The 26,611-nt window shown below is 47.4% G+C and overlaps 2 protein-coding genes across 3 annotated transcripts in view; one reads left to right on the forward strand and one right to left on the reverse strand.

The window, feature by feature from the left end:
* Nucleotides 1-459: 459 nt before the first annotated feature.
* On the forward strand, nt 460-17,149 carry CCZ1 (CCZ1 homolog, vacuolar protein trafficking and biogenesis associated). Of its 2 annotated transcripts, XM_081090868.1 has the most exons (15): nt 460-1,973; nt 2,976-3,073; nt 3,170-3,263; nt 3,539-3,616; nt 4,028-4,075; nt 4,643-4,726; nt 6,439-6,614; nt 9,919-10,000; nt 11,418-11,479; nt 12,124-12,235; nt 12,731-12,764; nt 13,351-13,468; nt 14,914-15,072; nt 15,572-15,699; nt 16,815-17,149. In XM_081090868.1, the coding sequence occupies exons 1-15, from the start codon at nt 1,464-1,466 to the stop codon at nt 16,868-16,870; spliced, it is 1,839 nt and encodes a 612-aa protein (XP_080946994.1). In that variant the 5' UTR covers nt 460-1,463; the 3' UTR covers nt 16,871-17,149. The 2 variants fall into 2 exon arrangements, with proteins under 2 accessions (XP_080946994.1, XP_080946993.1); XM_081090867.1 differs by lacking the exon at nt 15,572-15,699.
* A 1,718-nt stretch (nt 17,150-18,867) lies between these two features.
* The window catches only part of RSPH10B (radial spoke head 10 homolog B), a 30,218-nt gene continuing 22,474 nt past the window's right edge, over nt 18,868-26,611 (reverse strand). The window contains exons 16-19 of the mRNA XM_081090871.1: nt 24,939-25,055; nt 23,575-23,668; nt 19,954-20,149; nt 18,868-19,153 (exon numbers count right to left, since the gene is read on the reverse strand). Coding sequence (XP_080946997.1) covers nt 18,973-19,153; nt 19,954-20,149; nt 23,575-23,668; nt 24,939-25,055 — 588 coding nt within the window. The 3' untranslated portion in view covers nt 18,868-18,972. The remainder of the gene's footprint in view (nt 19,154-19,953; nt 20,150-23,574; nt 23,669-24,938; nt 25,056-26,611) is intronic.

Here is a 26,611-nt window from a genome sequence, read left to right on the forward strand (position 1 = left end):
TTGAGCTAGGATCAGTGCTCAGATCTTTCTCATATCCAAATTCCAACACTGCGCCCCTAAATGTGAAGACCCATTCCGACAGGTTGGATAAGAAGTCCTGTTTTTAAACTTAATCTGTGACAGATAGATAACTACTGACTCCAAGAAAATACTGAAAAGGGCTCTAGGTGGCCAATTGGGCCAAATTTAAAAACAGGGCCTAGCAGCCTTGCTAAACAGGGGCCTCTCACACAAGCTACACTTCAGGGAGCACTGAACTGCCTGCCTGCCATCTGAGCCAACCCTCCTAAAGGAATTCCTGGAATCCAATTTCAAGCAATAGGACTGGGACTTTGTCCATGCAATCGGAGCTGCACAGCTATAGCCCCATCAGCATTTTCACTGGCCAATCAGGTGCCTCCATTAGGACAAATCAGGACAGTGTTGCTGTTTTGTTTTAATATATTTTTTATTGATTTCAGAGAGGAAGGAAGAGAGAGAGATAGAAACATCCATGATGAGAGAGAATCATGGATCGGCTGCCTCCTGCACGCCCCACACTGGGGATGGAGCCCACAACCCAGGCATGTGCCCTTGACTGGAATCAAACCCGGAACCTTTCAGTTCGCTCTATCCACTGAGCCAAACCGGCTAAGGCAGGACAGTGTTTGTTTTTTGTCCAATCAAACTGTGGACTTGGAGACCTCATTTGCGGTGGGGGGGGGACGGGGGACGGGGACGGGGACGGGGACAGATGGACTTCCCTCCCTATAAATCAGATTCCCTCTGGCTCCGGGAATGGGCTTTCCTTATCTACCAAGATTGTGTTTTCCTGCTGGAGCTGTACCAGGTAAGCTGTCTGGCTGGGCCAGGCCAGAGTGGGCCAGCAGAGTCCAGCTGTCTTGCCAGAGAGGGGCCAAGCTGCAACACGGGGCTGCCTCACACCCGACCTGCCTCACGGCCCTGCTGTTCCACACCTGTGCTGTCTCGCAGTTGAGCTGTTCTGAATAAATTCTCCTTCCCCGTACCCCAAATTGGGGTTTCCTATCAGAGTTGAACGGATGCCAACCACCAGCAGCTGACAGCAGACAACCTAACGGTAGCTTCAGGTCTTCTTGAGCTTGGCCAGGCAGTCGGCTGCAGTTCCATCGGCTTAAACTCCAAATATCAGAAGCGGCGAGCCATTCCAACAGCGCCAGGATCCACAGGCCTCAACCGCAAGGGAATCCTAAAAGCTGGGAAGGGCGATGATGCCCTGGGCGCCACAGCGAGGGGTTGGCTCTCCTCGGGAGGAAGCCATGGCCGCTCCCACTTGGGGCGCACACAGCGCCTCCCCGGCAGCGCCTTCAGATCTGCCGTCTTTCTTCGGAGCCACAGGAGTTGGCGTAAAGGGCGAAGTCTGTCGGTTTGGTTTGAACCACGGTCACCCGATGTCTCTCAAATTGGAATAAAAAATAAATAAAAAACAAACAAAAACACCTTAGATGCTCGAAGGGAGGCTGCAGATGAAGACGGGCCCATCTCCAACTGAACGCACGCGCGAGTTTCTTTCCCCGCAGGGCGTCTTTGCGCCTTCGCGCTTCCTGCTACGCAAGACTCTGCTCCATCCATTTTTCCGTAAACAGGCAGCCATGCCCTCGACCCAAGACAGAACCCTGGGCGCAAACAAAAAAAAACCACGTCACCTTCGCCTTACCTCTCACGGAGGACACGCCTGCCCGGGAACCAACCCACTCCGGTGCGCCCGAAGGCGACGCCGCGCTGCGGTTTCTTCTTCCGGGCTGCCGGCGACCACTTCCGGGGCGACCGCTAGGAGGCGGAAGTGCGGTTTCCTGGAGGCGGCTGTCCGGGGACCGGCAGAGGGAGGCTCCCGAGGCGGGGGCCGGGCCGGGATGGCGGCAGCGGCGGCCGGGGCGGCCCAAGAGAAGCAGCTCCCGCCGGCCCTGCTGAGCTTCTTCATCTACAACCCGCGTTTCGGGCCGCGCGAGGGAGAGGTGAGCGGGGCGGAGCGGGGCTGCGCGCGGGGTCAGCCGGCGGCCGGGGCGGGGGGCGGCGCGCTCCGGGCTCCGGGAGCCGCGGGGGGCGCCCGGCAGGTGACCCTCGCCGCCCCGCGCCGGGCAGCACCTGCCACTCTGCCCTCCTCCTGCGGCATTACCGAGCCTGAGTGCCAGGAGTGCGCCGGGTCCCGGGTCCGGCGGGGTCCTGGCAGCGCAGCCAGGGTGCTTCGGGTCCCGGATCAGTGCCCGTGTGTGGAGTGAAGACTCGTCGGGTGAGTCGCCCGCCGCACACGGGTCGAGTCCCTTCTCTTCGCGTGGGTCCTGGCGTGCCTAACATTGCGCGGGCGTCTTTGTTCCTGGAAGTCCCCGACTGGCGGCGTGGAGGAGCGGGGGCCGGAGCCCCGAGGTCATGCGGGCTTGGCGGAAGGACCCTCGCAGAGATCCCCAGTTATTATTACTCAGTGTCTTAAGTTCCAGGAGTTTGTGTTCGTGTAGGCTGTAGCGGGTGGGTGGCGACTTCCCCAAAGGATGTCCGGAGCCAGGTTTTGCTGGCAGGAAATCACAGCCCCTTTAAAGGCTGTCAGTCCAAATGCCCACGAACCTGCTGGGTGTCATTCGCGGGGAGGTGGAAGTTTGTGCGCACGCGCACACGCACATGCACACGCCTATTTCTAGCGTTGGTGTATTTATTACAAACCAGCATGAGGAAGGAACTCCGAAGATGGAGTGCCAGAGTAATTGTCCAGTAGTGCTACCTCAGTGGCGTGTGTATCACAATTGTCCTTCAGTCTGGGGAGCGTTTTACACATTGAAAGGATCATTCTCTTTCTGAAAAGTTTTTTTGTGTGTGTGTGTTTTGTTTTTTGCTTGGGAATGGTTGGTTTGTTTTGCCTTTAGCATATATGATATGAGAGATTGACATTAATCAGCATTTTCAACAGCTAAGATTTTAAAAATGTTTATGTTAATGCTGTGGTTCTGTTTCTCCTTCATACGCAGGAGGAAAACAAAATTTTGTTTTATTACCCAAATGAAGTGGAGAAGAACGAAAAAATTAGAAATGTCGGCTTGTGTGAAGCTATTGTACAGTTTACAAGGTAACGCCTTTAAAGGCGCTTCTGCAAAGCTCAGTGGGTTCTTACAGCTCACACTGGAGAATCGTCCCCAACACCACATTCTTCTCACCCTTTTAGGACCTTCAGTCCATCAAAGCCTGCGAAGTCTTTACATACACAGAAGAATAGGCAGTTCTTCAACGAACCAGAGGAAAATTTCTGGATGGTCATGGTATTTACATACACAGTACATCTTTTTGAAATTGTAAAGTTATGGGTGATCTTTACTGTTAAGAATTTAGGAAAGTCCTCTGGCTATTGCATCAGAGTAAAATTACAATAAGATTGGTTGCAATTTTAAAATCCAACTCCTATTCAGTATTTGTTCTTGGGGCTGTTTTAAGAAATGTGTTTTTGTTGTGACAGGATCAAATATTTAAGTTTAGGGGCAAATTTTAAAACTTATAATTGATTCATTGTATAATTTCACTTTATCAAACTTTGTAGGTTGTTCGGAATCCTATCATTGAAAAGCAAAGTAAAGATGGAAAACCAGTTGTTGAATACCAAGAGGAGGAATTGTTGGTAATGTCATTCTTTTATTTCATATTTTTTAGGAAAACATTTATTCCTAAATATGGTGGGTGACTTTCTCGGCCAGTTTTAAGCTATGTTGCTTTGCAGAAGTTTCTCAGGACACACATAGTAAGGTTTTCTAGCTACTGTTTACATTAGTACAATCTTATAAAAAGGTAGATGTACCATGTCTCACTAATGCCTTCTACTCATCATCCATGTTTAAATCCCTCCTGCAGTCAGGTTTACTGCTTTATAATTGAATTTAAATACCTCTCTTTTCAGCACACAACTATTGTGGGATCAGGTTTATAAACATCATATTGCTTTGCCAGCAGTCATTGTACTCTACCTACCGTGTAAGAGAATTTTCTTTCCTTTCACCTTGAGACTTGTGCTGTGTCTTTGTGTTGTTTGCAGGACAAGGTTTATAGTTCCGTGCTCCAGCAGTGCTACAGCATGTACAAGGTGAGCGTGACATTGTTTCTGAATTGAATCTAGCCAGTTACCCCCATTGACAGGGGTTGTTTAAAACTAATTCTTAATTCTTTAGATGATTGCAAGGTGACTGTGTAGCTGGATGAGGGGAGAAATGATGGGACCTCTGGGACAGTACTGAGTTTGTATGTACACTTACTCAGTGAGCTCGGAGTACTCCTCCTCCTGGCCCTGTACTAGGAATGTGTCCCTATTGGTGAACAGGACAGTCCAAATTCTTGAGGAAAGTACACACTATCTGGTTAAGAAGTCTGGTGACGATACTTATGTAAAGTTAAATGTAGGTATGAGCTGAGGTTAAAAACATGCCCAAAACAATTAGGTGATTACATAAAAAGCACAACATCACTTAACAGCGTGTTAATTTTTGGTGACTTATTTTATAACTCCTCCTTTCTCATGTGACTAGATCCTATATTTAAAAGAGACTGGGGGATTAAATAAGTCAAATTAATCTAAAAGTAAAAGAAGAACTTGTCATACCGGATGATTGAAGGGCATGGGAAATTGACTTTTTAAAACTTTTTACACCCTTAGCTTTTTAATGGTACATTTATGAGAGCCATGGAAGATGGAGGTGTCAAGCTCCTAAAAGAAAGATTAGAGAAATTCTTCCATCGGGTAAGTATTTTGAATTTTATTTACAATCTTGATGGTGTCCAGACAAACTTTTAGAGCAGTGGTTCTCAACCTTCTGGCCTTTTATTTATTTATTTATTTATTTATTTTTAAAATATATTTTATTGATTTTTTACAGAGAGGAGGGGAGAGGGATAGTTAGAAACATCAATCAGCTGCCTCTTGCACGCCCCTCTATTGGGGATATGCCCGCAACCAAGGTACATGCCCTTGACCGGAATTGAACCTGGGACCCTTGAGTCCACAGGCTGAGCCAAACCAGTTAGGGCAACCTTCTGGCCTTTTAAATACAGTTCCTCATGTTGTGACCCAACCATAAAATTATTTTTATTGGCCGAAACCGGTTTGGCTCAGTGGATAGAGCATCGGCCTGCGGACTGAAAGGTCCCAGGTTCGATTCCGGTCAAGGGCATGTACCTGGGTTGCGGGCACATCCCCAGTAGGAGATGTGCAGGAGGCAGCTGATCGATGTTTCTCTCTCATCGATGTTTCTAACTATCTCTCTCCCTTCCTCTCTGTAAAAAATCAATAAAATATATTAAAAAAATTATTTTTATTGCTACTTCATAACTGTCATGTTGCTACTGTTATGAATCGTAATGTAACTATCTGATATGCAGGATGGTCTTAGGCGACCCCTGTGAAAGGGTCGTTCGACCACCAAAGAGGTCGGGACCCACAGGTTGAGAATCGCTGCTTTAGAGAAATAAATAGACAAGTTTCTTTCTCTTCTACAAACATCCCAGAACTTGAAGGTGGCAAAGAGCCTAAGATACACTGTGGCAGAAGCTGCCTAGGGAGGAAACTCCTTAGACTTGCACTTGACTCCTTTCCTAACCTACTGGTAGGATGGGAGCATCTCACCAGTGGTGCATGGCTCCTTTAAGCATCTGGAGACATTGTTCGGCTTCACGCCTGTTCCTCCTGCGTCCGTCAGAGTGAGCTTACTCAAAAGTGAACTTACTGTGTGGTGGGTTAGCAAAATTTAAACATTCCACTGAGTTGCACATGCTTATGGATTGATTCTGTTCACGTAACGCGTGACCTGTGTTGGCTTAAGGTAGAAGTTTTTGGCTGTGGCCCAGACTTTATCACAGTAGTGGTGATTAGTGGGATTTTCTCAAGTGGTACATGAATGTCCCTAAATAGTTGTCATTCTCTCACTGCGAATGGAATTTTGCAGTGAAAATTCTCACCCAACCTCTACCTTTGATAACCTATTTTTGAATTATTATATTTTTGTGAATTTCTTGTTTGTTCTTCACTTTAGTGACCATAATTATTCACTCTCATACCATCTCATGATTCCTGCTCTTGTGCCCATTACTGGGCACACCAACCACGTGCTCTTTCAACATCATTTTGATGTAAGACGTCACTAAGTATATCCATGATATCACAAATGAGGCTAACCTAATTTGAGAAGCACTAATAAAAGGAATCAAATACTTCAAAGAGAGAAAACACAATACTGAGGAAACATTAATGAGTTGTGTTTGAACTTTATATTTTGAAATTGGTACTAATTTCAGATCCAGTTATCTGTGGTGCACCCACTGGCTGGCTTGTCGGCGTGCTGTTGCCAGTGTGTGGTTGTGTTGTACCATTAATTAGGGCTAATTATCATCAGTTGTCAAAGAGTACTATATTCAGTGTGCTTATTTATAAATGTTGTGCCTTATTTTTTCCTACAGTATTTGCAAACGCTGCATTTGCAGTCATGCGATCTACTCGACATTTTTGGTGGAATCAGCTTCTTCCCATTGGATAAAATGACTTATTTGAAAATCCAGTCCTTTATTAACAGGATGGAGGAGAGCCTGAGTATAGTCAAATACACTGCCTTTCTCTATAATGACCAACTCATCTGGTAGGTACGCCCTGAATGGATTTGGTGTTGGCTGTGATAGGATTAGACATTACTGCTGTTCACAGGGTGTCAGCTGACTCTTTTTATTTATTCTTTTAATCCTTATCGGAGGACATGTTTTTATTGATTTTAGAGAGAGAAAGGAAAGAGAGAAACATTGATTGGTCGCCTCTAATACACGCACCAACCCAGGATTGAACCTGCAACCTTTTGGTGTAGGATGACGGTCCAATTAACTGAGCCGCCCAGCCAGCGCTCAGTTGATTTTTTCTTTGTCCGAAGTTTTTGGCTTATTTTTTTTAAGAGAATTTTCCTCTTATTGAACTGACTTACTTTTCAGGGCTAATTGCTTTTATAAATAAATGCCTTAGATATTTTAGTTAATCAGAGCTGACCATGCTCTTTGGTCTTGGCTGGATTATGTTATGTTCCATACATGACAGTAAGTCTGTATTCTGGACTAAACTAATCCTCAGTGAGGATTGTGCTTTGGATGCTCACAACCCTGTTCTTGACAGTGCTTCTGCCGACAGAAGTCCCTGACTTAAATAACTGGGCACCATCTTCAGAAGCAGAGGGCATGCTCTACTGACACGCACAGACTGCAGACCACAGCCGTGTGTCGCTTGCAGCGTTGCAGTGGCTGCGTCCCTCAGAGCACTTGTGGAAGTCTTAGAGCAAAACAACGGCAGTCCATTTAGCAAGGACACCAACACAGGACACAGAGTTATTTATTATAATAAAAGTGTAATATGCTAATTAGACTGGACGTCCTTCCAGAGGACCTTCCAGACAAAGCCGGGGCTGCGAGGGAAGCCTGGGTCCCAGGTGCCAGAGGGAAGAAGCCGGTGCGGGCAGCTTGGATGGAAGGCCTACTTTTGCGTGAATTTTGTGCATCGGGCCTCTAGTTGATTCGTAAACCAGAAAGAGCAGTCAGTCTTGACAAAGTAGTAGCATCACTTTGAACAGAAGAAAAGTTGTTTTTTAAAGGAAAAAAATCATTCCCATGAAATAACTCTTTGGGAGACGGAGAACTCTGTACTTCCGAGCATGAGGGGCTCTTTCCTGTGGGGGGAGTCCTGACTCACTGGGCCGTGCGTGCAGGGTTTTGTTGGCTTCATGTGGTTGTCTGTCTCTCTGTGCTAAGGAAGGAACTCTTGTTTGGTTTTTTAAAAACTTGCATTCTGAAATCACTGAAGATTGCCGTACAGTTATAAGAACTTGCCCCCGAAGGTACCATCTGGCATAACTAACAACATTACTTCATTTGTTTCTGTAGGGGAGCGCGGGTAGGAATGGGGCGCAGAACTGGATGGAGAGTTGCTTGGTCAGAGCTGGTGGAGACCCTATAACTGCACGCCTCTCTGCCCTCTGCAAACGGGGAGCACCTGCTGGTGTTCTGTGCTCTGAACTGCTGGCTGCAACTTAGTTTTTTAAAATGTTCTACCCAGAAAACCAGCACCAAAGGATTTAATGCCTAGCACTAAATCTTAAGTGCAATAATAAAAACAAAGCCCCAGGCACAGTGGGCGTGGCCAGCAGTTAAGGAATTAAGGTCACCCTTTCCTTTTATAGGGCGTTTCCACTCCTGCCCTCTGGTCTAGGACAGCGCTGGATGGTGAGAGTGTAATGCACAACACATAGGCGCTTTAAAAGTTCCCAGTAGCCGAGATAAAGTAGAAAGAACCTGGTTAAGTGAATTACTATATTATATCCTGTAGCCCAATATATGTAAAGAGTTATCTCAGCCTGTACATAATATAAAAAAATTCTTAGAAAAAAAATTCTTAACGAGCAGGTTTTTGTGCCAAATCTTAAAAATCCCGTGTGTATTTTATCCTGGCTCCCACGCCACATGTGGGGGGTTCGGGAGCCAGGGTGCCCAGTAGCTGCTGCTAGGGAGGCAGCTGGGGAAGCGCTGCCCAGCGCAATGCTTTCCGTGCTGTCTCTGCTTATCTTAGCTGCCCTCCCTGCTGGGACTGACTTATGTCTTAAAGGGGAAATCACACCCAGAGCCTGTTTTGCTTTTGTGTTTCTCTACCCCCCCCCCCACCCCCACCCCCTTATCGCAATTAGTTCCGCAAAAGGAACCAGTGGGTGACCTTTCCATGGTTTGGTTTGCCAATTCCATCTGCCTGGTTGGCTGTGAACCTCTTCTCTGTTGGTTTTACCTTTGGACCTGAGCTCCTCCTTGTCCTGCAGGAAACAGAACCAAGCTGCCTGTGCGTGCAGGGCTCCCTTCTAGTTCTGTGTGTGGACGAGACGTTATGGAAATTGGACCTCGGAAGAGGAGAGGTGCTAGAGGAGGGGCGGCGTGGGAGAAAGGTGGAGGGCAGGACAGACCAGACTTTGTCTGATGTGATTTTAGTGGAAAAAGAAGAAAGAGCCCTGGCTGTTTGGCCCAATGGATAAAGCGTCGGCCTGCGGACCGAAGGGTCCCGGGTTCAATTCCAGCAAAAGGGCACAGGCCCGGGTTGAGGGCTCATCCCCAGTAGGGGGCGTGCAGGAGGCGGCTGATCAGTGATTCTCTCTCATCATTGATGTTTCTATCTCTCCCTCTCCCTTTCTCTCTGAAATCTATAAATACTTTTAAAAAAGAAGAAGAAGAAAGAGCCTCCGGAATGCGGTGTACGGGCTTAGTTCATATAAAGGCTGATTTCCTCACACGATTTTCCCAATTATCCTGAACAGGAAAAATACCCAGTTACAGATTCACACCCAGCTTATATTCCTACCTACAGACCCGACTTCAGATAGAGTCCGATGCCAGCTAGCGTCTCAGCCATTTTCCCACAGGCTGCTCATTGTCGCCTCATTTCAGATGAGATGGTTTGCCTGAGGTTGGTTTCTTTCTCTTCCTCCTTTTCGCCTACACTGAAACCCAGAGAATTGAAATCCACTCCATTTCCGAGACGTAGCAGGGTCAGCTCCTGTCGGCAGCATCAGCGCCTTCCCTGCCTTCCTGGACGCTGAGCGAGAGAACGTGGCGCTGCACGTGGCCAGAAGCCGAGCGAAGCCTCCGTCCCAAAGGGGAGCATCGTGGTTCCTAATGCTCCCCGAAGCGTCCTGCGTGGAACTCAGCCAGGGAATCGGGTCCTGTGACTTTATTTTAAACGGCCCGTGCCGTGCACGCCACAGGCGCCTTCAGCAGGTCCCAGAGCCGACGCAGGTGTAACCCGTTCCCTCTGGAACCTCCGGTCAGGGAAGGGCTCTCCATCTGATGTAAAAGAGAGGAGACGCGCTTTCTCATAGAGCCGTGGAAAGACCGACCAGTCCCGCTTCTGACTGCTTTTCTGTGTTTCAGGAGTGGATTGGAACAAGATGACATGAGAATTTTATACAAATACCTCACCACATCCCTCTTTCCAAGGCATATTGAACCTGAGGTACGGTTGGGTGCTAATCTCTCTCTCTAGGTAGGTAGGTAGGTATATGCCTGCGTGCATGTATGTATGTACACATGCACATACACAGGTTGGGGTGGGAGGAGGATGTAGTAATTGGTTGTGGCTGGGGCAGCTCCGATCCCTATTTTACATCATTAGTGTGGTATGGAGTGAGACCTGGTTAGCTGTATTTCACTTCACACAGAAAGCCACGTGTGTCAGCTCTTCCTTTTATTACGGAAAAGGCAATAGCAAAGGTGTGTTTTTAAAGGAGCAATTCACTGAGTAGAGGGAGAATGGTGTTTAGGTCGGGTTCTGGGAACTCGGAACGTGCCAGGACCTTTGACAAAGCAGTGGTAACCCCAGCAGCACAGTTTTCTGCTGCTGCCAGCTGTTAGCACTGCTGTCAGGAGGTGCTTGCTGGGTCCCTATCTCCGCCTTCCGGGGGGATACCCAGGCTGGGGGGCCTGAACTGACTTAGCCAGGCTCACCCCGCTAACAAGTGGCAGGGCCAGGACTCGACCTCAGCGGCGGTCTAATGCTAAAGCACCTGCTTCCGGAAGGACTGCTGCAGGCGGCTTTTCCAGGTGTGACGGTGCCGTGGCAACAGCAGAAAACTGCTTTATCACATCCCGAAGAGCCAGGCTGGAAACAGGAAGCCACGGTGTACAGCACGGCCTTGCACATGGACATGAGCCGTCCCTCTCTGTGCGAACTGCTCATGTTGAGAGCTGGCTGTGCATTTTCACTGTTGGTTTTGCTGGTTTCAGTTTTTCATTTGCTAAATCTTTCACATGCTGCAGTGTTATGTAGCCTAAAAGGACATCATTTTTTAGAAGAGTAACAAGTTTTTTAGCTAGTATGACTGTTGGATGGGGGGGTGTTTTTTATTTATTTCCTATGCATGTTGAAATAGTACATCTTCAGCAAAGGAAACTAGGAATGTGCAGTCTAGGAGGAGGCACGACGTCCTGGTAGGGGGCAGGGACTCGGGTGTCAGGGGCCTGGGTTTGACACCTGGCCCTCCTGCTTGGGAGCTGTGTGCGCTGGTGAACGTCTGTGGACTTCAGTTTCCACATCTAGAAAATAGGAAGAGAGTGTTCCCCATCGGGGATACAAGGTGAAGTTGAGTAATTCATGTCATTGCTAGGATGCATTAACCGCATGGGAGATTTCAGTTATTGCTGTAAAAGCACTAAATCAGGAGAGGGAATTTAGGGCCCAGGGAAGCTATGTTGTGATGGTTCTGGTTAAAATGAGTCCTCTGTGTCTGTGACCCCCCTCTTTTCTTGGTGGAAGGAGCATGGGAAATTGATGTAGGAAAGTGGCACAGAGCCAACTGGTAGAGGAATGCTGCTTTTCAAAGCTTTGAAAGTAGACAATCTAATGTCATTTCTCAACATCAATTTGTTCACAGTTGGCAGGAAGGGATTCTCCCATAAGGGCAGAAATGCCAGGAAATCTTCAGCACTATGGAAGGTAGGACTCTGTTCTTCGGGGTGTGGTACTGGAGTTTATCATCTTCCTTGCTAAAGATAATATCATGAAGCCTGAATTACCTTCGTGCTGTTTTATTGATAACTAGAGGCCCGGTGCAGTGGGGGTCCCTTGGCCTAGCTTGCGCCCTCTCACAATCTGGGACCCCTCGGGGGATGTCGGATAGCTGGTTTTGGCCCGATCCCCACAGGCCTGATCCAGACAGGAGGGAGCCCAATCTTGTGCATTGAGCGTCGGTCCCCTGGTAGTCAGTGCACGTCATAGCAACTGGTCAACCAGTCGTTCAGTCGCTTAGGCTTTTATATATATAGATAGATGATCAACAAAGGAATTGTCTTGTTTCCAGTGAATTAAAACTATTACTTTTCTATATACTGATTTGGTGTTTTGTAAGTAACACCTAGTTTCCCCCCAAAATGGCTGTATAGTAAGTAGAATGTACTCCATTTATACAAGGTGGACAAAAGTAGGCTTACAGTTGTTCATGTGGAAACTAATGCAAAAATAAATAAGAATGAACTCAGTGTTTTGCATGCTCACAACTGTAGACCTACTTTTACCCACCCTGTACATTCCTGTTTATAATTTTCCTAGTTGAATCGAGTCATCTCTTACTTGCTTCTCAGATTTCTGACTGGACCCTTGAACCTTAATGATCCGGAAGCAAAATGCAGATTCCCCAAAATCTTTGTAAATACCGATGACACTTACGAAGCCCTCCATCTCATCGTTTATAAGGTAACAACTGTTTTCCCTCCAGTGTTCCAGCTTAATACCAAAGTAACTCCCGTGTGTGTTCACGGGTATGTGTGCAAACCTCTTACATGTTCTCAGAACAGATGCTGGACATGAACATTACTATGAAACTCAACATGGGTGCCCTTCCGGAATAGTGCCTCCTTTCCAGCTCCTGTGAAGGCGTTTCCTTACTTGTGAGAGGGTAGCTGTCCAAGGCCTGGCGTCCTGCATGCTCAGTTGGACGCCCCCGGCACACACCTCACTGAGTACTGCCCTCATGTGCTTTTACAGCTATGGACTTGCTCGTTCTGTAGAGACAGTCTCAGTTCTTCCTTAATCTCATCTAGTGCTCACTCCATATCCGGATTTCTCCAGTTGGCCAGGAAATACCTTTACAAAGGTGATTTGTCCAGTCAGGAGTCCAGCCAGGTCGCTGCATTGGCTCTGCAGCCTTCCCTCTGCCGCCTTGTAACCTCGGTGTGTTTTTCCTCCCAGGCCATGAGCGCAGCTGTGTGCTTCATGATTGACGGTAGGTACACCTGTGTCTGACTCCAGCCTTAGCCAAGCCTTCTCTCTACAATTCGCTGTGTTCTGTTCCTAAATGGTCATCATGTTGTCATAGCAACAGCGAGGGAAGTCAAGTCCTTGTCAGCAGCAGGACCCGTGCCCCCCTGACTGTGGGAGGTAACAGAGGCACCTGTCTAGGGGGCTTTGCGAGTTAAATGAGGTCACATTTGAAGAGCCCCAGACGTGGCCCATCTGTGCTGTGTAATGTTTGTTAAATATTAGACCTTCTTGGGTCGACTTGGGGTGGACAGCCCATTTACCACCCACAGCACATGCTTACGTCAACATTCTCAGTGAGAGGCCTTTGCTTTTGCTGTTTTTTTCCATCTTAAATGTAATTTTGATTTTTCTGTTTCTCTTCTGTTGAGGGGGAGAGAGGGTGGGCAGGGAGATCTGATCATTTAATTGCCTCATCTCCCAGATCCAGTAAAGGTTTCAATTGTTAATTCAGTAAAGACGGCAAAATTGTTCTCAAGACAGTAAATGAACATTGACCTTTTTACCCCAGAGCATGGTCGCACTCACTGCTTTTCTGCCTCACCTGCTAGCCTCCGTGCAGCCTACATTGGACTTTTGCCGAAGACTGGACAGCATTGTGGGGCCCCAGCTCACGGTGCTGGCATCAGACATTTGTGAGCAATTTAACGTCAACAAAAGAGTGTCTGGGTCAGTACTTTACTTTGTGTTTCCTTCCCAGCATGTAACGGGGCTTGGGAGAGTCGGGGGGGTTTCTCCTTAAGCAAACGGACAGTATCATTCGCGTTCCCTCCGCCTCCAGAGAGCAGCAGAGAGCTCAGTCCTGTCGGAAAGGCTCCAGGGGAGCTGCTCCTGAGTTTTCTGCCCACGCTGATGGTTGGGCTGGCCTGCCCTGGTTGTGGCATGAGCGTGTGGGCTGAGGTGTGCCCGCTCTGCCCATAGGCTTGGCCTGTGAGAGCCCGTCCACACCCCACATCCCACTCGACCAGCCCGGTGGAGAAAAAAACCCTGTGTGAGGGTTAACAACGACAAAAATTCTGCTTCTATAAGAATTCCCTTTTCATTTTCCTGGACACTAAGCTATCACATGCTTTCTTTGCCTAGATGCACAGTATTACAGTAATAACCCACTTACCCAGAGGCCGGACTTCCGCACCCTCAGCCCTGGGACGTGGCTGCAAGCCCTGCAGTAAGCAGAGGCCCTGAGCGCCCAGTGGCAGGGCCGCTCAGCCTCTCACCCAGACCCCAGACTGTGACTTAAGTGAGGGCACAGTGAGAGGGGAGGGCAGGGGGCCCTGGAGCTAGTGGCCCAGCTGTCTGGGTGGGACCCTGAGAAGTCGCAGGCCCTGACCTGGGGGGCAGTGGGGTAGCGCCCACTCATTTACAGTAATTGAAGCTGCATCCCAACTAAATGTTTATCATCCTTCAGCAGAAAGGCTGATCTCCACTGAGGAGGGTGCAGTGTTGCTGGTTAACAGTAGTTAGCTTCAGTTCTGTGACCGATGCACACAGGAACACGTGTGTTCCCGGTTCTGTGGGATAAAGGAGATGTTCCTCTCCTAATGGGCCAGCAGACTTCTGAAAAGGGCCGAATAGTAAGTACTTAGTAAGTAAGGGCCGAATAGTAGACTTCGTGGCTGTATATGTTACACCTCCTCAATGGTGGTTTGTGTGAAAGCAGCACAGGCAGTACATTAACATGAGGTGTGGCCATGCTCCAGTAAGACTTTATTTAGAAAAACGGGGCCAAGAGATACATAGTCTGTATTCATTTAGTTTGCCCCCCCCTCCTTTTTTTTAACAGAAAATTCAGGGACTAACTGAGTGATTGCCATTTATAAAACATACTTTTATTGAGAAAGTCATAAAATGGTTTAACTATTTTTATTTTTTAAATACACTTCAGCCCTCTGGAAAATTCTGTCAGATTGGAACCTCACAGATATCATGTAAATGTAACAGGCTCCTCACACGAGTGAATGAGGAGCCTGTCACACCTTCACGCAGTTTCTCGACGGGAAGGCCCAGCAGTGGAAAGTCCAGGGCCCAGCCACACAGTTCCAAGTTTGAACAGTGTCCTTGTGTCACTTGGAGAACCCTTTCAGAACGTTACATTCACTGCTCTGTTCTCACAGGTCTGAGAAAGAACCCCAGTTTAAGTTTATCTACTTCAACCACATGAATTTAGCGGAAAAAAGTACGATTCACATGAGAAAAACACCCAGTGTGTCGCTGACATCTGTTCACCCGGATCTGATGAAGATTCTGGGCGACATCAACAGTGACTTCACCAGGTAACTCTGACCACCTCTCAAGCGAGGTGCCCCCTTCTAATCAGCAGAGACCCTACCAGACCGCCGTACCGATATTTCGGTAATTTCCACACAAAGGTGGAATATTGGCGCTAGATGAAAGGTAGACCTATTTTCTACAATGTCTCCAAGTTCCATCTTATTCTAACCACTTGTTTGCATGTAACTAACATTTTTCTATATCATGTTGGTTTTTTCTCTTTAATGCTCAGGAGCCCAGGTATAGGGGACAGTTAGGTTCAGGGCCTCAGGTCTGGTAGGATTAAGGGAATTGTCTTCAAAACCCAGTGACCACTGCCCTTTAGAGGGGCTCGACCACCTCTCTGGGCTTCCAGGCCCATCATTAAGCCCAAAGCTTCGGGTCACTCGTACGGGACTCCCTGGAGTTCTCAGATGACTGAGATTTCCTGTTGTAGATAGTTTCTCACAGTCTGGCTCTGTTTGTAATAAACGACTGCATTTTGAAACTCTTGTCTTGCAGGGTGGACGAAGATGAGGAAATCATCGTGAAAGCCATGAGTGATTATTGGGTTGTTGGGAAAAAGTCTGACCAGCGGGAGCTCTATGTTATTTTGAATCAAAAAAATGCAAACCTGATTGAAGTAAATGGTAAATAGGATTTGGTATCTGAGCACAATGTTAATGCTTCTGATATTTAAAAACCACTGTCTTCATTGTACTGAGACACATGCTCAATAGAACGGCACGACTGTTGCGATTTCAAGCAGATGCTTCCGCTGCTCGGAGGAAACCTTTGATCCAGTCTGTTTTTCTGTAGCTTAGTTCCTCGAAAAAGTATGTGAAAAACTTGCCCGTGTCACGGGAAACTTGACAATGGCCAAAGGAAAATTATTTTTATGAGGCCAAAGGAGAAAATCCCACGGCTTCACATACTGTGGATGAACTGGTCTTTCTTACTTCCTGGGTGAGAATACACCCTTTGAAGCAGGGCAGCCAGGCTCATGAAGCAATGGCAGCCACTCTGTGCGGGAGCAGTAACGCTGGGGCGTGCCTCCCGCTCCAGCCAGAGCCGGTCTGTCCTCCGCACACTGCGATCCCAGCAGCTGCTTTGTGCTGGCCTGGAGGCAAGGGTGGTGTCACCTTCCCTGCACCCAACCCCGGTGCGGCTCTGCAAGAGACAGAGCAGGGAGTGGACAGTTGGGATGCACCCAAGTGCCTGCCACCTGTCAGCAACGTTAGGTGTGAGCTTTTTCTGCAGGTATCTCCGAGGGCATATTCCATTTCTCTCTCCTAGTAACACATGCATAGTTGTGTGCGCTAGAAACGGCGGTGAGGCCGTGGCTCAGTACAATGGGAATTGAGTCCTCACGAGAGAGGCCCCTGGAGCACCTGGTCCACAGGTCATGGCTGCAGCTGGAGTTCGTGCTTGCATCAGGGTTCTCAAGATTTTAGAAGTTGTGCTCCTAAAGCCCTCACCGTGGGTGTCTCAGGCCCTGTGGGTGCTGGGTTTGAGCTTTCTCAGGCTCGAAGAAGCAGTGCTTCTCTGTTAAATAGCACTGAAGTCTCGTGGGCATGTTAGGCTTTTTCTTTCTCCTAGTTTGTTAACGTTTCTTGCCTCAGCTTCTTAGAAATAAGATCAACGTTAATGCAGATAATTACTTATTCCCAACTTTATTCCAGAAGAATTTAAGGTACTAATATGTGTCATATAACCTTTGAGTGAAAAGCTCTCCCTTACTCACTGCTTTCTGTTCTTCCTGCAGAGGAGGTAAAGAAACTTTGCGCCACGCAGTTCAACAACATCTTCTTCTTGGATTGACGGGTAACGGCTCACAGAAGCATCTTTTAAAAAGCCACTCAGCAAGCGTTCTGTTTACACTGCAGGTTATTGGTCATATTATTGACTGGATTAATGACAATAGTAAAGCAATACTTGCTTTGAAGAATCAAATTTCTACTCAGTCTGATGATCCTCTGAAGTTTTTAGATTTTAAATATTTATGTGGAATTAGCCAATGACATTCTATCATTCCATTCTTTGGACATTATGTGAATATTTTACTGGAAAATAAGACTAATAAATTGTTAAAGTTTTTAACCTTCCGGTTTTGCATTGAGTCTCTCTCCTGTTGCCTGTGTGTAGACCACACTGGCCAGTGGGCCCCTGGCTCATCCTGGGGGCTACTTGACCAGCTGGAGCTTCGCAGAGTTGGGGTCCCTTGAACTGAAGTGGTGAACTAAGGCCTTTGCCCAAAGGAATTGCTAGACGTGGTTTTTACCTTGAGTACTGATGCGGTTTTTGACCTCATATATCCTGCTGAGTGAAAGTGCCCCCGTGTGGCCTAAACATGAAGTGTTTTGTTACGTAGAACAAACTCCCAGTGCACTCTGCAAGCAGCTTCACAGCTGAGACAGAGCCGGCTGGGTTTTACTTAACAGAACCTGCCCTTAGTGGCCTGGTCCCCCTAGAGGGTCCCCCCAGAGTCGGGGTGAAAACAAGCCAGGCATGGTCTAGAAACACTGGGCCTACCCAGCCCTCACAGGGGTTCCAGTTCCCGTCGCCTGACCGGCATGCTCCTGTGAGTTCGGGAGGAGATGGGAGAAAACTCCTCATGGATTTGTAGTGTTTTTCTTCTCTTACATAATGCAGTTTCCACTATGACTTCCTCTCAGTAAAGGCTTGCTTTGTGTTTATTGCTGACTCCAAAGAGATCTGGTCTCTGAGGGATCATCTGAAACGGTTGCACTTTTCAACCAGAAATGTAGCCAGTGTTTTTCTCTGTTGCACGCTGGTGTCTCACTCTGTTAGGTAAAGGTTTTCCGTAGGCTCTTTAATTGTCTAGGTCCGTACTGAGTGTTGCTCTTCCTGGTCTGTTGGCGAGGCTAGTTCGGGAAATGCATGGGGATACTGCATCTTTTCGGTTGTTGGTCCTTTTTAATGATTTTTATCTGGATTATGCTGATATTTGCTTTAAATTCTATTTTGTTGACCTTTAATAATGCTTGCTTTCTAATCATCTTGATTAGATTTTTCCGGGTGCATTTTTCCTACTTTTATTTTTATCTTTTCTATATGATTTTGTTGAAGATGTTTCCCTTGTAAAGAGGAACATTGAAGTGATTTTTATTTTTTTTATCCAGTCTAAGTACCTCTGGGGCTTGGGGGGGAAGAGGTGAGTTTAGCCTGTTACATTGGTGATTCCTGGTATCTTGGCACATCTCCCCACCATCTTTTGTTTTCTGTTTCCATCTTTCTTCTTCCTTGTTCTCATTTTTTCCAAGATTTATGTTAGATGATAGTTTCCTTCCTTCTGCCAGTTGGAAAGCTAGAAATTGTCTTTTTATGCTTTTGGTGGTAGGTCTTAAATTTTAAAACAAATTATTAGCTCTGACATTTTCTAACAGAGACTTAGAGTATTCACTTAACCGCCAACTGCACACCCGCTCCTGACCCTGCTGTTTGGCCTTGGGTCCTGCAATGTTTGTGGTGCTGACTCGCGGGAATGAGTCCCGTAAGAGGCCACCAGGTAAGAGGACGGGTAGGATATGGACACAGGGCGGTGACAAGGGGCAAAGGAACTATTTTGGGGAGGGAGCCTGAAGAAATTTTCAATGAGTGCATCTACTCCCCACTGATATGTGATTGGTTTTATCAGATTCAAAACTTAATCACCAATCATATTGAATACACACTCATTTACTCCCCATATCCATGTATTTTCATGCAGCTCAGTTTCAGAGTGCAGGCATTCAGTGGCCCAACCTTAGAAAAACTGGGAAAGTGGACAGGGCGTGGTATTCAAGCACACGGCGACGGGAAGTAAAACACAACTGTATTGGGCAGGAATGCATTGCAGTGCTCGGTCTAACCTGCTTTCCCACCTGCGGGTTCCTGTGGCTCGCTGACAGACCTGGTCGCCTCTATCGCTTCTTCTTCTTGCTCACGAAGGATTTGGACAGGCCCAGTACCTGCGCCTCTTTCGGGAGGCCCAGCATCACATGCAGGGATGGGATGTCCACCGGTTCCTTGATCACAGTGATGTCCACCACGTGGTGGTCTTGTCTTTTGACCTCTTCCTCTTTCATCTCCAACATCAGAAGCCTAACGCCAGGAGCAAGCAGAAGGAGGGGTGTTACTGCCTTTGTGATTTCAAAACAGTTTTTATGCTCCATGTGGAGTAAAGTTGTCTATAACTTAGTTTCCAAAAACTAAGTTATCGTCACTTTCTGAACTAAATTGATATCATATCTAGACGAGAGCTGCAGTGACTTGTGGACCACTTTTCTCTTAGCAACAGGCAGCTAGCAAGTAGCCTTTGAAAATCCTCTGAGTCCTTTTGCTTAAGACCAGTTGACTGCCTTCTTCCACAGACCGACAGGCTTGAGGGGCACTTTACAGAAAGCAGGCGTTTGGACTCTGGCCCAACACGTGTGCACAGAACTGAGCCCGGACAGAGGCTCGGGACAGGTAAGGGTGCAGCCCTTCACGGCCGTGTGCCTGGCATTGTTTTACGTGCTTTATGCACATTAGCCCACGTCATCCTCACCGCAGTTTGCAGACCAGGGAACTGAGGCACACAAGTGGCTGACTTTGCCCAGGGTCACCCAGGTTTAATGGTGGGCTGGGATTTGAACCCAGGCGATCTAGATCTGTGGTCTGACTCAGCGACTCTGTCACATTGCCTCTTCGTGTGAGCCCTGCGACACAGACGTCACCACCACCTTAGAGAACAGGAAGCTCCCAGGCAGAGTTCTTCCGGGGAGCCCCATGAGGACAGGCACCACCACCCCGCCCCCTTCCCTCTCGCCCCCCCCCCCCCCCAGGAAGTCGTGTGCTTTCAGCAAAAGGACTGGTCCCGGCTCCTGGCAGCTCCAGGAAGGGGCCGAGAGGGTTCTAGTTACCTTGCTTCCAGCTCGTCGTTTTCTGTCTTCCTCCACTTGGCCATGGCTGTGAAATTTAACTTATTTTCCTTTATTTTCTCCTTGAGAGTTTCTTCATGTCTGTATGCTTGGAAGAACGTGTTCACAAAAAAGATACACATACAGTTGATCCACCTGCTGATGTTTTCGCATTGTTCGTCCTTGCCTTTTTTTCTCTCTGGAAGAAAGTTGCACTTCAGTGAGCATCCACCCAGTGGTGCAGCGACCTTGGAGTCGTGTCCACATTCTGCCCCTCTAGGAGGGGGTGCGGTGCTCCTCCGGCCTCTGGGGGTGAAAGGAGCTGCAGGACGCTGCACGGACCACCGGGGGGCGAGGCAGGCGCCACTGGGCCATAGCTGTGACCATTAGGATTTCTCCAGTCTCCTGGCACCTGTGATGTTTTTCTAAATAGCTTAAGTGTTTTTTGTTGTTGTTTTTTTTAAATTAAAATTTTAGAAAATGTATTAACATTGTCCATGTTTCAGGAAAAGGAAATCTGCTTGGCATTTGTGTACATTGTCTTCAAGACAGTTTTCATTAAGAAAATACAAGGATTTTAAACTCTGAATTGGATAAGAAGTAATATTCTTTTTTAGAGAGAGAGGAAGGGAAAAGGACAGAGAGGTAGAAATACCGATGAGGGAGAAACATCATTGACCAGCTGCCTCCTGCACGCCCCCTACTGGGGATGGAGCCCGCAACCCAGCATGTGCCCTGATTGGGAATGAACTGGTGACTTCTTGGTTCATGGGGTCAATGCTTAACCACTGAGCAACACTGGCTGGGCATAAGTAATATTCTTTTATTTTTAATATATATTTTATTGATTTTTTACAGAGAGGAAGGGAGAGGAATAGAGAATTAGAAACATCAATCAGTTGCCTCCTGCACACTCCCTACTGGAGATGTGTCCGCAACCAAGGTACATGCCCTTGACCGGAATCGAACCTGGGACCCTTCAGTCCGTAGGCTGATGCTCTATCCACTGAGCCAAACTGGCTAGGGCGTAATATTTTTTTTTTTTATAAAATATACTTTTATTGATTTCAGAGAAGGAAGTGGGAGAGATAGAATTATCAATGATGATAAGAAAAGAAAACCAATAAAAAGGAAGTATCAATGATGAGAGAGAATCATTGATGAGCTGCTGCTGCAATGACCCACACTGGGGATCAAGCCCACAACCCTGGCATGTGCTCTGACTGGGAATTGAACCATGGCCTCCTGGTTCATAGGTTGATGCTCAACCACTGAGCCACACTGGCCAGGTGCAATTGTCTTTGACTTATTCACAGTTTTTCAGCCATGATTATTCAGGTTTCCTATATTTTCTTAAGTTGACTTTTGTTATTAATTTTCTCTTCCTAGTTAGGATATGTGTATTTACCACTTTTATTCTGACTGTACTAGGTTGAAGATGTCTATTTTCTTTTTAGTTAAAGAACCAGCTTTTAGAATGGTCAGTTTCAATATTTTTCGCTCTCCTATGCCTCATTTGTGAGTGTCTTTTGTCGCCATGCTCCTCCTGCTCTCCTTGCACTTGGATATTCCTCCCTTTATCTTCTGGGATGAATGTTTAGTTATCAGAGTTTCTTATTTAACAGTGAAGACCCTTAATACTATAAATTTATAGTTTTGACCATGTCTTGTGTATAATGTTTAAGTTATTTCAATTTTCTAAGTACAGTGGGGCCTTGACATACGAGTGTAATTCGTTCCGAGACCGAGCTCGTTAAGGAGCTCGTTAACTCAAATTACTCTATCAACTCAATGCAAAAAATCGGCCGAGAGACAGCTGGTATCAAAAAACTCGTTAGTCAGGACACTCGTAAGGCAAGGCCCCACTGTATTCTCAAAGAATTCTTTAGCAGAATAGAGGACTTCAGCTGCCTGTTGTTTGCTTTGCATTTAATTTCCAAGTGCTTGGATGATGCTGACTTTTCAGATCAGCATACCTGGCTCTTCTTTGGAAAGAGGACCCGGAGGCATTGGGTGCCCCAGCGGGAGGGGAGGGATGCAGCTGGAAGCCCGTGCGGACAGGCTGAGGAAGCAACGGGGAGGGGAGGAGGTGGACTCAGCAGATAGAATGCTACAGGATGTGACTAGGTGGGAGGATAGTAAGAGGAATGTGAGGGATTGAATAAGGGTTTAGTTGTTGTTTTCAACTTGAGCATCTTTCAAAACCAAAGCGAAGGAGACAGCCTCAGTATTACTTGTTGGTTAAGTCTCCTATGGGCTGCAATCCTGGCAGCCGCCTGGCATTCAGGTGTTCCTGTACCTAGTCATAGAGAAGCTTCCAGAAGACTAAAAAGCTTCTGCACAACAAAGGAAAGCATATAAAGTGGACAGGCAGTCCACAGAATGGGAGGAAACATTTGCCAATCATATCTGAGGAGGGTTAATATCCAAAATATATAAACTCATAAAAACCAATAACCACAAAAAAACACAATGTAACTGAGGATCCAAGTAGACATTGCTCCTAAGAGGACATACTGATGGCCAGCGTGAAAAGCTGCTCCACATCACTGATCACCAGGGAAATGCCCAACAGACTCGCACCTGTTCGAATGGCCACCATCACAAAGACCAGGGAGAGCATGCTGGGAAACGGGTCAGTAGTGGGAGCAAAGTCCCTTCTGATCATTCCAGGAGCTTCCTGGCTGGTGTGTGGAAAACAGTACGGTAATTCCTTAAAATGTCAAAAATAGAATGACTGACTACCTTATGACCCAGCAATTCCACTTCTGGGAAGATATCCAAAGAAAATAGAAACAATGTCAAATAGATAGCTGCTTCCCATTATTGTCATGGAAACAGCCCACGTGTTCATGAACAGAGGACTGGGTAAGAAGTTGTGGAACATACATACAACATAATTCTATTCAGCCAAACAAAAGGAGGAAATCGTGCCATTTGCAGCAACATGGATGGACTTCCAGGGCTTATGCTAAGTGAAGTAAGTCAGACAAAAACACTGTAGGATCTCAGTTACATGTAGGACCGTCACAACAACATAAAAACTCAGGAACAAGCAGATTTGCGGTTGGGGGGGTGGGGGCCGGGGGGGGCAGTGCGGGGGAGAACTGGCGGGAGGCCCTCAAGAAGCACAGACTTCCACTTACTGATAAGATAAATAAGCAGCAGGGATGTAATGTGCAACATGACGGCGCTAGTTCAGCACTGTTTGTTGTATATGAAAGTTAAGAGTGTAAGTCCCAGTGGTTCTCATCACAAGAAAAATGGTTTGATATCTATGAGATAGATATTAATTAAATGTATTGAGGCAACCATTTCATGATATATGTAAGTCAAATCATTATGTTGTATACCTTAAACTTATACAGTACTACAGGTCAGTTATATCTCCATGAAGCTGAAAAAATATACCAAAAACAAACCCAAAACTCCTAAGATCATGCCTGACAAGGTACTCTGTGAAGCTGGAGACAGAATTGGAAGTAGCAGTACCAGCCTAATTATATACATAATTTTTTAATTAAAAAAATGTTTTAAGATGGTTGTACATTTTTTCATAAATTTTAAAAATCATGTATAAGCAACAGTTTGCCAAAATTAAAGTTATATAATTAAGATACTCACCACAATGAGGTAATGAAAACATTAGCCCTTTTCCTGGAGATTTAATAGTCATTTTGGAAATTCTGTCATCACTTAGTGACTTCCTGAACTTGGGCTTTTATGTAAAAAAAAACACACAAAAATTATAAAGAATATTATTTCTGCATCATCATGTACTAAAACTAATTTTCTACATTTCAAATAATTAGAAATTGTTAATGAGGCTGTTCTCTTTAAGCTAAGTAGCAGTTACTGTATCTACTGCAAGGCTCCCCGCCAAGAAACCAAGGAGTTGAGGAAATATTATGCACAGTTAATACTACTTACATTCATATATTAATGGCTTTAATTCCCACACATATGCTATTCACACCCACATTTCTGTCTCGAGCTAGATCTCGCCCTTGAACTCCACACTTGTATATCCAGCCGTGCTACTTGCTCACCACTTGGATGGCATGTGTCCTAATATGTCCAAATCCAGCCCCTTAATTTCACCCCGATCTCATCCCCCTGCCCCGTCCCCTCCCCCGTCGTGGTCAATGGTAACTATTCTTCCAGTCGTTCGGGCCCCAAATCTTGGGATCACCTTTGCCTTCTCTCTCCCTCTCACAGGCCACAGCCTTCCAAGCCCCTTCCGATCATTCCAGAAGCTTCCTAACTGGTTTGTCAACGAAGCCGTAGTGAGCCTGCCAACCCCTCTGCTCTCAGGGCTCGTATCTCCCTCACCACAGTCAGACACCTCCCTGGGCTGGCCCATCGCCTCCCCCGTGGCTCTACTCCCTGTAGCTGTTCCACCCACAACCGGGGCATGCGCCCACCTCAGGCCTCTGCACAGAACGGTCTTCCCCCAGGGGATCACACGGTTGTACTTCACTGCCTTCAGGTATGCTCAGCTGTTACTTCATCAGAAGGCCTTCCTACCTGCCCGCATCACTCCAATCTGCAGCCTGCCTGGCTCTCGCTTCTGGTCAGTGAGTGTAAACACAGCGCTATGGTCATGGGGCCAATTTGGAGCCAGACTGCCCGCATACAACCCCAGCTCCACGACTGACTAGGTCCGAGACGGCCCGCTATGCACCCTTCCTGGGCTCAGCTCCTGCCTAGAGATAACAGTAGCACCTAACGGTGGCTGGGGGTACGGCGCGAGCTAGTGCCCGGGAAGTGCATGGCACCTAGTAAGCACCCGTGGGTGTCAGCTGTTCCTGTGTTCACCTGGCATCATCCCCCCGGCCCCCTCACTAGAAGGTATGGTCCCTGGGAGGACGGGCCTCGAGTTCACTGCCAGATCCCAGCGCGGACGAGCGCTCAGCACACTAGGTACGCAACAGTGCTGGAAGCTGCACCTCGTCACGGGTTTTACGGGTTGGGTTGTAAACACAAACCTCTGTTATCTGGATTTTGCTGAAATCGAGCAAGAGCGCTAACTTAGTTGAAGACAACATGGAGTTGACCAAGTGCACATCAGACTCCTGGCTCGCTGCTGCGCTCAGGCTCCTGTTCTGATGGTCAGAGGAAGGACAACCATGAGAATTTCTGGCTTCCATGGAGACGGATGTACACACACATACACGTAAAGGGCACTAGTTGATGAATGTCAACATGTCTACACGTGTGAAACCACCTCAGTCAGAACACTGAACATATCCATCACCCCTGAAAGTTTCCTGTGCCCCTTGGGGACCCCTCTTTCCCCATCCTCAGCAACCACTGATATGCTTTCTGTCACTACAGATTACTTGACACTTTCTAGAATTTTCTACATAATAGTATCTACCCAGCATTTTTGTCTGGCTTCTTCCGCCCAGCATACTTATTTTGATTCATGCACATTGCATGTATCGTGCGATTTCGTTGATGGCTCACACACTCCATGGTATGAATGCAGTGTGATTTGTTTATCTTGATGGGCAATGGAAATGCCACACTGACAGCCAGAGTGAAGCTGATCGGATGGTGTCTGAGGATGACCCCTAGACCAGAATGTTCAGACTCAGTTCCTGGCATCCACAGCGATGCCATCCATCCCAGCATGGATGAATTTTTAAAAATATATTCTTATTGATTTCAGAGAGAGGAAGGGAGAGGGAGAGAAACATCCATGATGAGAGAGAATCATTGATCGGCTGCCTCCTACATACCCCACACTGGGGATCAAGCCCACAACCCGGGCATGTACCCTGCCCAGGAATCGAACCGTGATCCTCCTGGTTCATAGGTCAACACTCAACCACAGAGCCACACCGGCCAGGCAAGCATAGATGAATGTAAGGTAGACGTTCATTTCCCCAAAGCAGAGCCCCAGACCCAGATTGTAGCCAGTGACCAGGCTCCCAGGTGACTTGGAGAAGCCATCAGTCACCCCTTCAACCTGAAAGAAGCCAGCCTGGCCACAGGGGTGAACTGTGAGGTGCTGAAGTTAAACTGCTGGCACACGAGGAGCCCAAGGCACAGCCCAGGGCCTCGCGGTAGGCGAGAGGCTCTCCTTCAACAATGGGAGAAGGCTCCTAGATGACCAGCTCTGAAGGGTTTTGCAGCTGTGGGGCTCTCCTGGCCTCCAAAACTCTCCCTTGTGGCTCCAAATAAATGGCTCAGAAATCCTTCAAGCCCACTAACCCGAAACGCCCATCCACAACTGGTTCGTCTCAATTTGCCTCAGCATTGGGTCCTTCAGTGAATTACTGCCACGGCCCTGCCCCACTGAGGCCTGGCAGGGAGGCCTGCCTGGGCCCAGCCCGGTGAGCAGGCCCCGATCTCAGGGCCCCATCCAGCACCTCGTGCACACTCAGGAGCTGTCCCTTAGCGCCTGGGCTCTGGGACAGAGCTCCCCCCGCCGCCACCCCGCCAACACTAGGTGACTTAACAAGCACCTCAGGGGTTCTAAGACTCGTGGCCACCCAGTGTGTTTGCGGGCACTCTGACCTTCATTACAGTAGCGCCTATTGGGGGCTAGGAGACGGCTTCCTGGGGTGTGACCAGGAAACCCATTTCTCTAACTTAAAAAAGAAAAACAGCATGTGAAAAGAAGCCTTCAGTCATTTCCAGAAGGGCTACAAAA

The sequence above is a fragment of the Myotis nattereri genome (assembly GCF_964212035.1).
Source record: "Myotis nattereri genome assembly, chromosome: 5".
Lineage (NCBI taxonomy): Eukaryota > Metazoa > Chordata > Mammalia > Chiroptera > Vespertilionidae > Myotis > Myotis nattereri.

Coding starts and splice junctions, on each gene's coding strand:
- CCZ1 (XM_081090867.1), top strand. CDS start 1,464: ATGCTCGAAGGGAGGCTGCAGATGAAGACGGGCCCATCTCCAACTGAA. Junction 12,765..13,350: donor TGTGTGCTTCATGATTGACG/GTAGGTACACCT, acceptor CTCACCTGCTAG/CCTCCGTGCAGCCTACATTG. Junction 15,073..16,814: donor ATCAACAGTGACTTCACCAG/GTAACTCTGACC, acceptor TTCTTCCTGCAG/AGGAGGTAAAGAAACTTTGC.